The sequence below is a fragment of the Electrophorus electricus genome, chromosome 4, assembly GCF_041902795.1.
Source record: "Electrophorus electricus isolate QZ-2024a chromosome 4, ASM4190279v1, whole genome shotgun sequence".
Lineage (NCBI taxonomy): Eukaryota > Metazoa > Chordata > Actinopteri > Gymnotiformes > Gymnotidae > Electrophorus > Electrophorus electricus.
In genome coordinates this window covers 38,226,922-38,244,800 of record NC_137500.1, presented here as the reverse complement: position 1 = coordinate 38,244,800, position 17,879 = coordinate 38,226,922, and the positions used below count along the sequence as shown (strand labels likewise).

The 17,879-nt window shown below is 44.5% G+C and overlaps 1 protein-coding gene across 4 annotated transcripts; it reads right to left on the bottom strand.

Moving 5' to 3' along the window:
* Positions 1–8,853: 8,853 nt before the first annotated feature.
* Positions 8,854–17,191, bottom strand: sp3a (sp3a transcription factor). Of its 4 annotated transcripts, none has more exons than XM_027029010.3 (8): positions 17,036–17,191; positions 16,690–16,787; positions 16,358–16,453; positions 14,471–15,523; positions 13,932–14,160; positions 13,314–13,503; positions 12,187–12,383; positions 8,854–11,344 (listed from the first exon to the last, which is right to left on the bottom strand). In XM_027029010.3, the coding sequence occupies exons 1-8, from the start codon at positions 17,040–17,042 to the stop codon at positions 11,016–11,018; spliced, it is 2,199 nt and encodes a 732-aa protein (XP_026884811.2). In that variant the 5' UTR covers positions 17,043–17,191; the 3' UTR covers positions 8,854–11,015. The 4 variants fall into 4 exon arrangements, with proteins under 4 accessions (XP_026884811.2, XP_026884812.2, XP_026884814.2 ...); XM_027029011.2 differs by lacking the exon at positions 17,036–17,191 and adding an exon at positions 16,881–17,029; XM_027029013.3 differs by lacking the exon at positions 16,358–16,453.
* Positions 17,192–17,879: the final 688 nt, after the last annotated feature.

Here is a 17,879-nt window from a genome sequence, read left to right as displayed (position 1 = left end):
GATAGAGGCTTTTTCTCTGCTGTTGTGCTATTTTTATACTCACAGTATAACTCAGTATAAATGCTATATCACTTTATACTCACAGTATAATGTAGTTTACTCACTTTTATAAAATAGAGTCATAATACAGAATTCACATCTAACATGGCCAAACTCTACTGAACACCTACAAGCCCAAAGCAAACAGTCCTGTCTGTGTAAGACAGAGAAAAGGCTTCAAGTGCTTCCCAGGTATCATGGCAGCTGACACAATTGTTAAAAAGAGTGAGAAAAGGCCCAAAATCTTACCATATCTATATAAACATTATTGAGTGCTGTCTGAGGAGGGTCTTATACATATTTATGTTGACAGAAGAATTTGCAAGTGAATACAAAGGCGTGGGGATGAGACATAACTCTCCATAGAGAGGGCAGGAGAGAGCAGTGGCAGCCTGTGGCAGTACTAACACTTATCTGATCTCCCTGCGAGGGGGGGAACTGCACACACTACAGCCTTATCTACTGTAGGCCTCTCGAAGAGGTTATAATTTCTTGGTTCGCTGAAGCCTGAGTAGAGCTTGTTAGTGGTACAAAGAGAGAGAGGGAGGGAGGGGGGGGTGTTGGGGAGGGGGGGGGGCAGCAGCACTCTCTGGACAGATTTATTTCCATGTCTGGTAACAGAGAACTTGTAGTGCAACAGTGGAAGGCAAGAAGGCCTCTCATACACACACCTGCTCACAGAGCCGGACTCTCCAAACTCTCCAGAGCTCCAGTCGCAACTGACAGGGAGTCTTATGAAAGTGATTTTCAGATTGCCAGGCTTGAATAGGCCTCGCAAAGACATCAGAACACACAAGGACGTCCCCCTTGCCTGCTGTCAGACAGCTGAGAGGGCGACGCATTTCTGTAAAGGCCAGGGCAAAGGTTACACCACTAGACGGCCAGCAGGGGTTGAGACAGAGAGGGCACTTTGAAACCACGACGTCTGACTGCTGATTGTAAAATCATAACTTTTCAGGAGACCAAGTGTTGCCCTGACATAAACCACACAAGATGATGCTTTACAAATGGAAAAAGAAGCAGTTTGGACATTACGTCTTAACAATGTTTATTCTTCATTACTGTTCCTGTCACTCTGCAGAGCACAAGGGCGAATGAGCAAATTTTAGCATGTGCTGTTCTATAGCGATAGTAAGGTGTGGTGAGAGTGGGCTGTCTGAGATTGAAACATTCCCCCACTGTGAGTAAATACCGACTGGGCCAATTTCATCAGACACAGAAATGCTCGCGGTGACAGCGCCTGCATTGTTTTCCCGCGAACTGCACGCTGCGAAATTCTATTTTCAGTTTTACTTGCCGCAGTAATTATATGCATTGTTGGCGAGTATAAAGAAAATAAAGTGCATGAATGTGTCCCGGTCAATTGGATTCTGTCAGTTCAAACTGAATTGGGTACACACATACAAGCAGCTTGCCAGATCGTAATAACGAAGCTGTTTGTGTGGAACAATTTCCCTCTAAACAGCTCATCAGCGACGGGAAGACTCTGGCAGCGCGGTCGCGGAGTGACACGTCTTCCGCGTCTCCGTCTGTTATTAGCGCGTCTCTTAAGACAAGCTCAATTATCTGACACTGCCCGTAATTTTCCTTCCCTTTCCAACACAATGTAAAGTTCCTCTCCCTTTATTTCCAAAGCTGCTCATTTGGACGGGAGAAAACAAGGAGAGAGACAAGAGTGGGTGGAGGAGACAATTTGACGAGAAAATCTGAGGGGGAAGGGGGGAGGGGTGTGGACGGGACAACATGAGTCAAAAACTAATTTGATGCTTACTTTACAAGAATAAATAGTTTCAGCCGATACTTTGTCAAATATATGTGCCAGATATTTGTATGATAACTTGATAGATATCTATCAACTAAAACAAAGAGCACGTTGCTGTCACGTCGGTGGCGTTGAACCTAGAAATATCTGAAAGTAAAAAATGACTGAGGCCTTTAGGCGGTTTTATTTGCGGACGCAAATCTGGTAAAGTGGTCGCACTAGTTTTCACGAATTTCTAATGTAATTTTAACATTTCCCCTTTCCCACCTTAAAATCAATAGGTCTGCTTAATAGGGTCATTAGAAATATACAAATGAAGCCAGTTTTAAAAAGTACTCAGCATTTGATCTGCTAATCTGCAAATGGAAGGAAGAAGGCACACAAGCATAAGATGAAGTTTGAACCTTTTTCAGCTAAGGTACCTGACAGCACTCACTTCAACATGCCGATACCGGCTAATGCTGAGACCATGAGTTGCCATGAGAACGGGCAGGAAGTGGTAATGACGGCAGTTCTAACTCGGTGTAAATGCAGTAACGCATGTCGGAGGCAATCGCCCTGAACACATCACCTCTCCCACGGGAAACCATGCTAATGCGCCACGGAACACGCGCTAATGTGGTACATACCGTCTGCTGAGCAGCGACCTACTGTCAAAACTGAAATCTCCCTCATTTACAGACGAGACTAATGTGAAAGACAAGGTTACAGGGATGGCAGTGTGTGTGTGTGTGTGTGTGTGTGTGTGTGTGTGTGTGTGTGTGTGTGTGTGTGTGTGTGTGTGTGTGTGAGACATCCTGAGAAAATATATTCAGGGTAGTCGATCATGGAGTGTGTGTGTGTGTGTGTGTGTGTGTGTGTGTGTGTGTGTGTGTGTGTGTGTGTGTGTGTGTGAGAGAGAGAGAGAGTGAGTGAGAAAGAGAGAGAGAGATAAGATGAGAGAATTGTGTGTGATGGGCTTTCAAAAGAAAAGTGTTCCTTCATGTAAAACACCCATTCTCCATTCTTCCAGCCACTTACTCACTGGCATTTACAGGGATCTGAAGGCTGGGTGTAGACTGTGCTAGGGGTCACTCCTGTAGAGGGGTCTAGTCTGTAATCACGGCTACTCACAGAAAATACAGAAACACAACTCCATGAAAGAAGCATCACAAGAAGTTTCATCTCCCTTTTGTGCAGGAGTGAGCGTTCTTTCGGGAGGGGTGCAGTGACCTCGCGAGCGGAGTGCGTGTACACTCGCCGTCTGACCGCTCGCTGCATGGTGTGTTTCATTAATGGGCCTTGGCAGTGCGGGAGGGGAATAGAGGGCCTGGGGGTCCGGGGGGGCCGGGGGTCCGGGGACACGGCCGGTGGAGTAAGAGCATATACCAGCACCACCATCTGAGCAGCAGGTCCAGTTGCATCGCTGCTGTCCGCGCACATTTTCCCCCTGGGCACAGGCAGATGGCTGTAATCAGAGAGACAGTACTGCCCCGATGACAGTCTTCAATCAGTCAGGCAGGAAAATGATATGTACATCGCCCTTGCTACAGACACTGCGGCAACCCACAGCATATTACCTGTGTCAGACCTGATGTGAGGTATGGAGAACCATCAGACACCTGCCACTCCGAGGGGGCAGAGGGGTGTTGGAGGTTTAGGGAACGGGGTTGGGGGTGCCACGTGGGTGGGTCGTCCTATTCCCAGGCTTCACGGGGACCTCTTGGTGCGGCAGCCGACACCATTTAATGCGCATTTTCTCAAAACAGACACAATTGCCGTCTTGTTCCTACCTGACTCTGGGCTCTGGCAGGGAGGAGCAGCTCCTGCATGACTGCGGGGAGAAAGGGTGGAAGTAATGTTCAAGACAGGCAGGCAAATGGAAATGAAACACCTTGCATGGATGCAAGTTGAGAGAAGAATAGAAAATGTATTGATTATGCACGATATCTTTTGCTGGGTGAGTGAAGCAGAAAAGAGCTTTGCAGACATTGAGGGACTGATCATCATGAGATCAGGACAGATAAACAAAAATATGCAAACAGCACTGAATAATAAACCCTCGATCAATACTGCAAAGCCAGAATGCAAATTTAAAAGAGATCAGAGCTGAAAATAAAGCAGAAGGAAACATATTCTGTTGAGGAAGTCTCATGTTCGTTTTGAAGAGACTTGCTGCAGGAATCTGAACCGCACATCTGAAAAGAAAACATTAAGATAGCCAACAAAATGTCATTTAAACAACTTCTAAACAAACATAGATGACAAAGAATAACATTATTTAAATTTTCCTCTCTGGAAGCACAGAGCGATACAAACCTGTAATTTCCCCTGAAACAAGAAAGCACCTAATTAGACCCCGGGAGTGTCACACACCTCTCTCTTGGCCGGAGAAAACACATCAAGCAATTGTAGCTCAGGGTGTTTTCTCGTTTTCTGCTCTCCCTATTTCAAATTTCGCACCTCTCAGTCTTGCATCCTCCAAGACACCTCAGTTAAATGCAGATGGAAAATAATGGCAGAAAAACTTTCAGGCAAAAACAATCCAAAGCAAAGCATTGTGGGTCTGCAGGGGGAACGGTTTACATAATACCCCACTCGGTTCAACCACCACAGACACCTCATCGCCTTGAAATTATTGTTCTGACCACAATAGCACTTTCCCATCTCTAAATCTATTTTCTTAAGCTCCAATATCTTTGCTCTATCTCTTACCTACACTACTCACATATAGGCACACTCTCACATGTACATATACACTCACACACACACACACGGCACAGCAAAGGCATGTCACTAAATTGTCTCTACTTTGAAAAAAGGGGGGAAAAATCACTGACCTGCCATAAAACAGGCAATATGCATCAGTGGAGGAATCTAAGATTACGGAGTTGATCCATGCTGAGTTATCTTGCCTGCTGAAAATGATGTGCCTCGCTCTGTGTGTGTGTGTGTGTGTGTGTGTGTGTGTGTGTGTGTGTGTGTGTGTGTGTGTGTGTATGTGTGTGTGTGCGTGTGTGTGTGTGCATTCTGCAGTTGATCAAGGGCAGCCCTGTGCAGGGAACGCACGGAATAGAAGAGTGGAAGGAATGGCCAGAGCTTTCAATTCCTAAAGACAACTAGAGGAGACCACGGAGCCCACACGGGAAACTTCCCCACCACAGCACCTCAGTTTCTTTCTGTCAGACTGACCACAGAGTTCATGACGACAAACACTACTGGCTAATAATGGCAAAATATTGACCTTTTGTCTAGAATGTAAATTTGGTCAAATCACTGTAATACACTGATAAATCAGGATGTTTTAATCTGAATAAGAATAATAAAATAGTTACAATTAAATTAGATTAGAATTGCAATAAATACACTCAACATTTAAAATAAATGTATCTTGATTAGGACAATCCCACTTGGTATGAAGTGCAGTAAAATCCAATATCATTGCACAAGAGACAAATAATATGAACATACAAAAATACTCCTAAATCTGATTCATTTAATGTTGGATGCACAAAAAATTACACAAAAATTCAGGAAATATAATACTGGTAGTATATTTATAATATATTTATTTGTAATATATTTACCACTTGTGTAGCATGTTGTCTGTTGCACTGTTGTTTTTATGTTGCACCATGGTCCTGGAGGAACATTGTCTCATTTTTGTTGTGTACTTGTATATAGCTGAAATGACAATAAAACCTCTTGAACTTGAACTACTGTCACAAAAACAGTACAAATAGATTTTCCTAAATTTACTAAGTTGTATGTTTCAAAATGTACTAGAGTATGTTACAGTTTAAAATGTTACAATGTATTTATTTTCCAAAAGAACTAAATTCACACATTTCATGAAAATTAACATACTTTTAATAAAGTTAAATTTGCCTTAAAATCATCTTATAGAGTTTAAATATCCAACAGGAACTTTGAGCAAAACACACTGTAGTATGTTGATCAAATCTGGTCCTGTCAACTGAAACTAGTTCAGAGTTTCTGAATGTTTCTAAATGAACAGGAATACAGTATGAATACAGCATTTTGTGCAATTCTTCAGAATCACTTTGCAAAGTTGTTGGCTCGGTGTGATTGAATGTTGGTCATCTCAGTAAATTGCTGCTATATATTTCAACACCTTTGCAATGCTTCAAAAGAGAGTGAATGAGAGAGTGACGCCATTAGACTAAATAAAAGAGACATTAGGTTTTAAGGTTTGTTTTGTGCAAAGTCCTCAAGTGAAGATAATAAAATTAACTATTTCTGCCAACTGTTCCCATTTCAGACTAGCTTCAGAGAGTGCTTTTTTCCCGGAGAAATATCAAATTGTGTCAAAAATACAGCAGAAAATGCCTTTATGTGGTTATACCATGTTTTCTTCTAGCCTCTTTGATTTTTCTAGTTATCTTATTTGTGTACTTTGCACATGAATTGGATTGGAAAAAAATGGAAGACTGTGCAATTACTCTGCAATTCAGGAAAAGTGGCCCAGTGAGGAGTATGCCATAGCTATTTACCTCCACAAACCCAACACAGCCACAAAGACGGAAGAGAACACGCCAAATTAGACCCCTCCATTCCAAATTGGGCCCTGAAATTTGCAAATGCTGAATCGTCTTTTCCCTTTAAACTAAAACCTGTCATGCTCTACTGTCCTGTGCTGGGACCTCTCGAGGAGCTGGGCTTTGTTTTATTGCTCTTATTGCCCCATCAGCTCCACCCTTTCAATACTCAGAAGAGTGCAACATTGCTGCGTTCTACTGGGTTTAGATGCTGAAGTTTTGCTAAGTGGCACAAAATAGAGCAACTGCCTTCCCTAATAATTTGAGATGTCCCCCCCCCCCCCCCATGATATTTTTCCTAAACATTTCTGGGAGGAAATCACGTTTATAGTAACTTCAAACTTCTCAGTAGGCAGCATACCACTTGATGAAAACATCAACAGTAGTACAGAAACATGCAGATCTAATAGTCGTGACAGTTGCAGTATGGGCCTCACCTGTTCTGTAAAGTTCCAGGCAGCTTTGCTTGGCCCGGTCCCCCTCCCAACTCCCACCCCCCCCCACCCGCCAGGAGGCCTGCTGGTGTGAAGTGGCCCCTGATGGTAGCCTTTATCTGGGCAGTCCAGCAGAAACTCTCCCCTTCCCTCCACCATCCACACTGGAGCAATTCCACTTATCAGTACGGCAGCGTGGTCAGGGCTCCCACGCAGGGCCAAAATCGTTCTCCCTGCGCGGCAGGTGCTCCTGTTATGGCAACACAGAGCATTCTGCCCCTCGTCCCTCTATCGGGAGAGAAAAAGCGGACACTGTACCTCGCTCAAGGTCAAAAAAGAACTTGCGACACAAAACTCAGCTATCTGACCGTGTTTGTGAAGGCCTTATCTGTCAGAACGCAGGTAACCGCCAGGTTAGCCGGTCCACGTTCAGGAGCGCCTGATCCCGACTCTTTAAGAAGAGTGTAGCTAGCGGAAACTCCAGAAGACCTTGCTGTAATGGCCGTGCTCATGCAGTGGAAAGGGAAGGCTATGATTCATGAACCCTGAATCACCCTTTTCCATCTCTGCGCCATCTCCCCCCCTTCTTGCAGGCCTGCATGGCACTATTAAAATATTCAGATTACCGTGCACTGGAAATTAATTGGACTAATTAACATACAAGTAAATGATGATACCGTTAACACATTTCATTAACTCAAACTGTCATTCCATGTTCGCCGTGCACTCTGTATTGCATTACAATGAATGGAATTCATTAAATTATGCAAATGAAAGGTGGCAGGGAATGGACGCGCCCTGTCTTAACGCTCGTAGACTTGCTTTTCTCTGGCTCTCATCTATTGCAAATTGATTTTAATACAGGAACATGTGCTTTTTGGTTTGCTGTGACAGATCTAAGATTTTAGTAGACATACTTTTCAAGCCAGCCTCCAGACTAGGGGGATAAACACCCTGATGCCATGTTTTGGTCATACAGGGTGCCACTTCTGGATGGTTTGTATGTTTTTATTTATTGGAGAAATTCAAAGAATGCAGAGGACAACCCCTCTGAGTAATATAACAGAGATAACTTCAGAAATGGGAGTTTAAGAAAAACAAGACATACAGTAAGGTCCAAATATTAAACCTATATGACAAATTAATTTTTCAAGTATTCAAGTTAGGTTTGTTGTTTGTGTGGCCACAAATAAAATACCCACAAACAAGTTCATAAAGTAAATCAATTATAAACTAATTTTTACATTATTAATGAACCAAATATAACTCCAGCTACAACTTTATCTCAAATAAATTTAGTTAATTTAAGATAGTTGATTATAGCTCTAATCCAGGACTAATCTCCTTTACCAAATTACCTTAAAATAGATCAGTCCTATAATTTGAGCCTTCCCCTCGATCATAGTACATGATAAAGAATACCACATCTGATCCTACTCTTCCCCACTCTACAACACGTCCAGCACACGGCAAAAGAACAAGAAGTGCTCCAAGGGTCAGCCAGCCTCCCACTTTATGGCTACAGTGACATCTGCTGGACTACACCCAGGGTTTACTCACACACCCCCACCCCCACCCAAACAAACACAAACACACACCCACAACCACGCATGCGCGCACACACACACACACACACACACACACACTGAATGGAGTGAAACTGAAACCCAAAACATGACAGAATGGGACAAAAACACCAACACTATGGAAAAATGCACAATTTTACAAAAAAAAAAAAAAAAAAGTATTACATGTAGGTAGAACACAATAACACTTCTTAATCCCCTTTTTCCTCCCCTCAGTGTGCACACACACCCACACACACACACACACACACAAACACACACACACACACACAAACACACACACACACCTCAGTAACGTAGCATATTATGAATAACACAATACACAGGTGAAATCCTATAATGCATAAGCGGAAGAACGTTCAGTATCTACAGGTTTAATCCATAATCACTAATTAAAAAGGCATTCGGCCTACAAAATAAAAAGAAACTATAGCTACAAAAAGGTTATACTTTAGTAAACTGGCAAGAAAACAGGAGAGCTGACAACTAGAAAATTCTGTTTAGTCATTTTAGTGTGAAATAAAAAGCTGCCCTCAAAAGTGGGCATTGTACAACATTTTGAAGCTTTTTTTTTTTTGGAAAAAAGACCAAATAAAAATACAAGAGACATGTTACGCTATTTATAGTGAACGAAATCCGATCTGACATCACAAACTAGGGCAACATATTAAAAATGGCTGCAAATGTTAAGGAAGAAAACAAACATTAATTCAGAAAACAATAGTGTTTCATCAATTACAACTTAGTAATAATGTTTGCAACAAGGCTGGGTACTTCAATTTGGACGATCACGATAAGCAAATTCGAATGTTTTGTCTTTAATTGAAACCTTACGGAAAGACTGGCAACAGAACTCAAAAATCCGTATGTCTGGATTACATAGAATAATCTGTCATACGAAAGTGCAAAAATGATCATACACCACCACTTGAATACCAGACTGCATACTGGGACACACCCACACCCACACCCATACCCACACCCACACAGACAGGGAAAAAAGAGTGTATGTCCTTCAGCAACCTGGGAAGAATATAAAAGAATCATGTTTGCTTTACAAAAGTTCATTAACAAACTGTGAGTATATACCAGTAATAAACAGGTGTATTTTTCATGTGAAAAGGCCAGTTTCTTTTCCCTCACTCTGCTGTTTCTCAGATCAGGAGTGTCCCAACCTCCTCCAAACATGGCTATAACAGACAAGTCACAACGCCCCAAACATAAAGACCTCATTCAATCAAATTACTGCGAACCACATTAGAACCCACTAGACTCCACAGATCTTCATACAGTAGGGATGAAATTTCACACCGCCTGTGTCGAACAGACTGACCCAAGACAATAAACTGCACGTCCTTTGCTTGTTAGGTGGCGATCTGAACTGTTGGTTCAGTCCATGTCTTCATAGCAGCTGAGGAGTGATTTGATTGAATGTGGTCCAAACCGCTGGATCGCCCTCTCTCCATCCAACCAGACACTGTGCACCTTCATCCGATTTCTCAGCTGAAACCACAGATCTGCCCCATTCATATCAGGGATTCTGATTATGATTCAGATTATAGTTCAGTCTTAGAAAAAAAAAAGTAACATATTGGAGTAATCATACATTTGAGGGGAAAAAAAAAAAGTATATGCTCATTCAGGATATAGACACCACAAAACCAGTTTACTATGCAAAGCCTCTTATAAATATTTTCTTGCTCAAAAAGACTCGACAACAAATGCATAACATTAGATCAACTGTAAGAGGTTCAACAAGAAGAAAAAAAGTTTTTAATTACATTGATTGTTTGTTTTTTTTTGTTTTGCCACCTGCAAAAAATTCTTCACAATGCTTCATCTCAGAGAGGGAGCCCTGCCAGGTCACGGCACGGCACAGCTAGATGGAGGGGCCATGGCGAAGAAATCACATATGCGTGTGTGCGGAGGAGAGTCTCGGAAAGGGCCACGTTCAAGACAACAGTTGGACATGAAGAACTTCATAACGCCCAGCACCAGGGTGGCACACTTCATTCTAAAGGTCATTCATGATTCATGTCGAACATTCTCCCTTACAGCATGGCCAGCTAAAGCCTAACCTAGCCACAGCGTCAGCTTCACGTCGCTCCCATTTCCTGCATGTATAGTTTCTTTTATAAGGACTACTCCCATTCAAACAGATACACGTAGAAAGTTGCATTACAACTCCCTCAGCGACTACTTTTGTACACCACAGAGTATGATACAAAATAAGGCATTTCAGTGTTTTTATAATGGGAACCATGTTGGACAATTCTTTTCTGCTCCACTCTCACCATAAAAAGACTGCAGACAAACATAAATCAATACTCTATATTTGTAAAATATATATATATATATATATATATTTATATATATATATGTATGTATGCATTTACGTAAACGTATATATTTACGTAAATGAGAATAATCTGTGAGGGTATAAAAAGCAGGATACATGTGTGAGGGACAAGTCTATGGTCAAACTGAGGTCCAGACAGGAGAAGGAGAAGATAAACGACGTCATGTATAGAAGCCACAGAACCTTGACGGCCAGATAGAGCGTCCGGTTGCATCCGTCCAGAGCGGTTCCTTCCTTGAGAGTCTGGAAGGCCCCGCCTCCTATCTTTTTTTTGCTGCGCGGCTCCCTGGATGCGGTTCACTCCGTGGCGTTGCCGGCGGAGACGGTGACGAGCTGCAGGGGGATCTCCCCGGCTGCGAGGAGGTCCTGCGAGCTGGACGTGTTGACGGTGGCGTTGACGGTGGCCAGGCCCTGCACGGCGCCTGGCTGGATGTTGGTGAGGATGAGCGTGGTACCACCCGGCGTGATGATGCTCTCGGAGGAGGCCGACGACGTCTCCACGGCCGCCACGGCCGGGGCCCCGCCCCCTCCACCCTTCTTGTTCTGGTGTGTCTTTATGTGCTTGGCCAGGTGATCGCTGCGCATGAAGCGCTTGGAACACTGCTGACACACAAACTTCTTCTCTCCTGCCGTGTAGATGGGATTAGACGTTAGTAATGGCTCTTTAAAGCAGCTATTCCCAGTTAACTGACATTCCCAGTTAGTCTTAAACCCAGATCGCCAAGCTAGAGATTGTTCCAACCCTTACAGCCACGTCTGCTGAAGCTTCACTACTGAAAGTTCACGTCAAGGTGGAGGGAAAATTTGTCCGAGAAAGAAACTGCTTCATGCCATCACAAAGGTGCCAGAGCTTTACCTCAGGACAGGCACTTAACATGACATTCTGAACAGACATAATGTCAGATAAATCCAGTGAGAACGTTTTAGAGACCTCAATGAGCTGTTAGATGGAAATGGACTGCACTGCTGTTCTGGCTCATGGCAAATTGTCTGGCTCACAGTAAATTGTAGTGTATATATTACAGTAGTTCATAGTAGGGATAAGCCCTTCGGACCAGTTTTACTGCCTGCATTATTAGAGAGGGAAGTAAAAAACATCATGACAGAAGTAAAAAGAGAAAGAAAAAAAGTATGTTTGGGGGGGTGGGGGTCGTGATGCTAAATAAAATGCTGCTTTTATAAGATAATGGATAAGCAAAGCAAATCTAGAAATCATTCAAATTAAACAGTTAAGTGGAATTCAGTCTGCTATCAGCCCTCTTCTCAGTGTATGCACAGAAACGTTATAAGCTCTCCTCTCAGCCGTATTTGTAACCTAGCGCAGCACTTGGCACCTCCACAACAGGGAAAGTGATTAACAAAATGAACTAAAACTTGGAACACACACTGAGCTCCTGTGCAGATGTAAGTGTTTGTTGACAGGCCTGAGTGCGTGTGTGTGGGTGTGTGAGTGTGTTTTCTAACAGACCTGTATGTGTCCTTCGATGTCTCTGCAGCTCATCGCTGCGTGTGAACCTCTTGCCACAGAACATCCAGTTGCAGACGAAAGGCCTCTCGCCCGAGTGCCAGCGCAGGTGGGCGCGAAGGTGGGACGTCTTGCCGTACACCTTCCCACAGCCTGCTATGTGGCACACGTGCTGTTTCTTCTTCCCCATGTTAGAGCCCCTAGAGCGGAGACACACACACACACACACACACAACAGAATGCACAGGACAAATGGAAAACTAACTACAGCAGGTTAATTCCAGGAAACATCTTCTGAAATCCGACAGATGGGAGGACAAAACAAACAAGCAAGCTAAAAGTTCAGCGAAAGTGTAGCTTAAGCTGAAATAGGTAGCCTGCTAACTTACAGATTCTGAGTGTATTCTGTTCTGTTCACCTGTTCAGCAGCAGTTGTGGCAGTCTTAACATGGCCAAGTAATTTTCTCTCTCAGTCAGAGATATCAAAACCACTGTGACAGCACCAGCAAACACCCGTTTTTGTTTTTTTCCCAACATTCAGTTGAGGCACTGAGAACATCTTAATAGTGTAAAACTCGCAACACTTTAAGGCTTTAAATGGGTTGTTTCTGTTTTAATATTGTGTCATCAAGAAACAGCAGGTACATTCTCTAACTTAAAAGTAAACAAGAATGGACGATTCTTCATCATGGTTTTAACGGCTAACGAACTGTTGTGGTCGTATCTGGAGCAGCAGTAATGGCATGTTTATGACACCTGAACCACTACAACGTGCAAAACCACAAGCGATGGTGAGTTTTCAACGACACAGTGGACCATCACACGCTGAAGGGCGTTTCTGTGGCCACAGAGCGAGTATTTCTGGTAGGAGGATATCACAAGGCCTTTCCTAGCTACTCCTGACAACTGGAACGAGCACTTAAAATAAGTAGACGTCTTATAATGGACTGCAAATGTAACAGAATTATGCTTTAAGTGAACTGGTATTTGCCGTTAGAGATTTACACTGGTAGGGAAAAAAAAATATGAAAAAAAATTTGAATATTTAGACTCGTTATAAAAGTAAAATGTCCTAATGTGCGTTAGCATGTCTGGATATATTACGGTGTAAGCTTGTTTCTAAGTGTTACCTCCCACCGCCCTCTTTACAGTTAGGGCAGGTGCATGCGACCCTGCGCAGACGTTTCCCCTCCTGGCCAAGCCCCTCCATCTCTTCTTCCACCAATCGCACGCGCAGATGAGACAGGTCATTAGTATTCAGGGTAGAGTCACCACCAAGAGACCACTCCTCAGAGTCTGGCTCCTCCTTTATCTGAATATCTGAGGAGAGGAAGAGGAATTTTTTTTCTGGATATTATGTGACTCATCACCTTGTCAAAGTTAAAATGGCAGATACAGAAAGATGATTGCAGCCCAAAGTAATATGTGCCTCAATATAAATTGCACTGCATACATTTGCTTCCTTTTATATAACAAAGCAATATTCAAAGTATTCTACCTGTTCTTTCTGCAATCCACACTGAGCCTACTCTAAAACACAGAAATAAATCATCCAGTACTTTTGCACAAATACCTCATCGTTATACTGCCTTCTTACAATTTTCAGGTAAAAGCCAATCGCTGAAAGACACTTATGGACTGCACCGTTATGAAAGACTTAAGAGGGAGCAATTTCTGATCAGGACACAACAGTCTGGTGTATGAGGTCATCACCACCTTATTCACTCACTATGCAGCAGTAATGTTACCTCCAGGGCTGCCTGTGTCTTCGGCCTGCTGGAGCTGGATCCCGGTCTGGCCCACTGAGTTAACCGTGACCGTCTGCAGGTTAGGGATCTGCCCAGAGCTGATGCTGACTGGAGTGGAGCTCAGCGTGGCCCCCTGCCCAAGTGAGAGTGTCTGTACTGGGGCTAACGTGATCTGCTGGGCCGGGGCTGTCTGGAGCTGCAAGTTCTGGAGGTTCTGAATACCCTGTACCTGATGGAATGCAATGAACCGATTTCAGTTTACTTGCAAGCAGACTGCAAACCGCAGTTTATGCTTAGTCATGAAAATTCACATCTAGAACATTCACATCTAGAACACCACGAGCCCAGCGCTATTTCAGTTGCAAAATGCCAGCATGCAAAATATGTACACAGGTCAGTGTTGTATTTTAAAACACTGCATGAGGAAAAAAAATGAAGGCAAAACTTCAAGTTAAAACAAAGAGTTGGGCAACTGCCGTATTAATCATCAGCAACCACCACAGCTGCCACCAGTGATCTTGACTCGCCCCGCACCCTACCTGAAAGGTCTGCCACTGTATCTGCCCCGATGGCGTGACGGTCTGCGCCTGAATGAGGAAGGTCCCTGGGTTGATGAGCTGTACGTTCTGCAGGGGCTGCTGGCCCTGAGCGGATATCTGTTGATGGACCACCTGTCCGTCGCTGGTCTGCAGGGGCAGCTGCTGCAGCTGGATCACCTGCTGCCCTGCCGACACCTGCACCTGGCCCTGAGTGAGGAAGCCGTCCGTGTGCTCGGACACTGCCGACACGGCCGTGGCCTGGCTCAGCACGCCCGTGCCGTCTATCGTGCTGGCGGGCAGCTGCGAGGATGAGGAGGAGGAAGATGTGGTAGGCACAAACATGTCTGTGGCTGCGTTAGTGTTGTTCACTACTAGCGTCTGCTGCGACAGGCGCTCTGCCGCCTTCTCTGAGCCCTCCGAGCTGTCCGCCACCTGATTGGTCATGATCAGCTGTCCGTCAGCAGTCACCCCTGTAGCTATCGTCTGGGCACCGGACAGCCCCAGCGAGTCCAAATCGACGCTGTTTATGGGCACGAAGGTAATGTTACCGGGCAGCCCCACAGGCACGTTAGCGACCACCTGCCCCTGGCTGTTGAAGGCTGAGCTTCCCAAAGCTACTCCCTGGATCTGCTGCACCTGGCCGGGCTGGGCCATGAGGTTCGGGCTGCTGCTGAGGATGCCGGCCGATGCTGTACCGGCCACGCTGATGGTCTGGGAGCCGTCGGGGAGGATCTGGATCTGCCCTGAGGCATCGTGCGTCAGTGAGGCACCATCCACCGCCGAGGTAGAGAAGCCCAGCTGCCCATCGGCTGCCTGGATCTGAGGGATGACCTGGTACTGGATGTTAGGCACTGTGTTGGCGGAGGAATCTGTCCCTGATGTTAGCAAGATGGGTTGGCTCTGGAGGCCCTGAAGGCCTTGGAGGGGAAGAACGTACTGCCCGTTGGACGTTACTATGCCTGTGCTGGGCAGCTGCACAATGCTGGACTCATCTTTCACTCCGTCCCATCGTTCCGAGGTGCTGGTCAAGTGCACTGATGTGGGGTCTGTTGCCTGTGATACGTAGATTAAACAAAGGAGAAGATATTCATGATACTGAGGTTAAACTCTCACGGTGCTACAACAGATGTAATAACATTGGCACAGTTACTAATGTGCTCCCAAGATGAGATAAAACTGCTAAGGTTTACAAGGCAATCTGGCAGTTAAATAGGTTTTGAGATCATTGTGTATAGCTATAGATGACATAAAAGTATGTGTGACAAATATCTGATTGTGTACATGGCAGTGAATTTCAATATTCGTGTAAACATCAAAATGTCATCACTGTGCATTTCTGAACCACAGCAGAAGTCTAACTGAATATGACAAAATAATTGCATGTGTGCAAAGTAGAATTACTTGGAAGTTATAAGTTTGGATACAGATTTTATTCAACCAACAATGTTTACAATTACAAAACAAATTAAGAAAACATTGGGGAAAATGAACAGATCAAATGAAAAAGATCTGTTCATTTTGATGAAAAACATGGTGGTTTTTAGTTCACACGGTGTTATTTAGGCAACCACGATGTTCTTTTCAAAACATTACAATAGAAATGGAAAAGGATTACACTTTAATTTCATAAAGCCTAATTGCAACCCAAAAGGAACTTAAAAAAACTTTGTGTATAACTTCTATGAGGAATACGTTCATGTTATCGGGTGAGAGTGTTTAATATTGTCCGTTACCCCCAAAAAAGTACGGGGCACTTCGGTGACCCGTGAAGGATGGTTTATTCTTTGCTTGTTCCTTTTCCAAATTCGACACAGAGTACCAAAAAAAAAACAAACCCATTCGCCGGTTTGGGTTTAGTGTCGTCTAACAGCAGAGGCGGCGACTTACCACGCCGGCGGCGGCACCGTGGTCCCCCTCGGAGGACGGAGACCCGAGCTCGCTGCAGGTGGCTGCCAGCAGTGCGAGCGGCGACGGCTGCGCGTCCTGCCCACAATGGGCGGGATCCGCGAGGAGAAAGTGGGTGGCCGTTAGTCGCGAGCCGCACAGGAAGTACCGACTTTCCACCCCCCCCCCCGCCTTTTTTTTTTTTTTTTTTTTTTCTAACACACAACAATTTTTTTAAAAAACGTGTGAACTTCACAAAGCACCATGCATTTCGCTGCGACAAAACCTGCCGGAGGGGACGAGAGAGACATAAGAACCGGAGAAGGCTAACCTACCTGGTCTCCTCTGCTACCATCTTGCTGCAGAAAGTCGCCCTGACTGCTGTCCACGTCTAAGGCAGCCATTTCCTCTTGTTTCACTGGGTGTTCAGGAGCTGTACAGCGGCACAGGGCAGCAAAATGAAGCAAAAAAACAACTCAGTTGGACGCACAACCGACTCTACGACCCGTAACGCTAAAATAACTACCTCAACAAATCCCACACAAAGAGACGTGGTGTCTCGGCACACACTGGTAGTTTCAAAACTGGCTAAGCTAGCTAGCCGAAAAAGAGCAGCGCTCGAGTCTGCTAGCATTAGCTTAGCTCGCACGGGCTCACGGAAAGGTGTTGAATGTTACATACCAGTCATTACGTGAATTACTTTAATAAGAAAACTCTCGGTTTAATTACACGCCAAACATGATTATATTACTCGGAGGCGGGCTGCGATCGGTGATTCGAGTCTATTTTTTTCTATTTTGATTGACGGTGCGGGAAACACAAAAGGTGGGGCTTCCAGTGTTGACTGTGGAAAGTTGCGTCACGGACAGGATGTCCCGCCGTTCTTCTCACACGCCATTGGTTGCGGCGTTTGAGACCGCGGAGTTTGTTTGGTCAGGTCGGACGCCAATCACTTCTGACATTTCTAGTTCCTGGTCGCGAAACACCAAAGTTTATGTATCTGGACAGCAAGTGGTGGGGCACATCAAGTACGGTGGATAGTCTAAGGCAAATTATGAATGCGTTTTCAAATTCTGAATACATGTTCACCTCATTAAGAATGCAGGGATACCGCCTGGCGTTTAGTTCACTAGCTGTAAAGCTCGGTACTTATCCAGGTTGCCTGTTATGTAGCTAGCTAGTGTCGCGCGATGAGCTAGCCAGCTAGGCTAATGTTCAACTGTCTAACGAAAACGCCGAAAGATTTGTTCCCTGGCATTATGTATTCTTGACCGTACAGCACGTCTTTATAGACGTAAACCTCAGGATAATTGCATTGTCTTGTTTTGGTAGCCAGCTAGCTAACCGGCCCGTTCATCTCCTGGTTTGTTTGGTTAAGATAGCCGAGTGCTAACACTGGACTTTTAATCTAGGTGAGGTTCAGTTTCTCCCTTCGGGTTAACGTCTTACAAGTCGTTTCTTTGTAATTGTAGCGTTGTTTACGCAGATTTACCTGTTTGTTTGAGTTGTTGAGTTATTGCTGGGC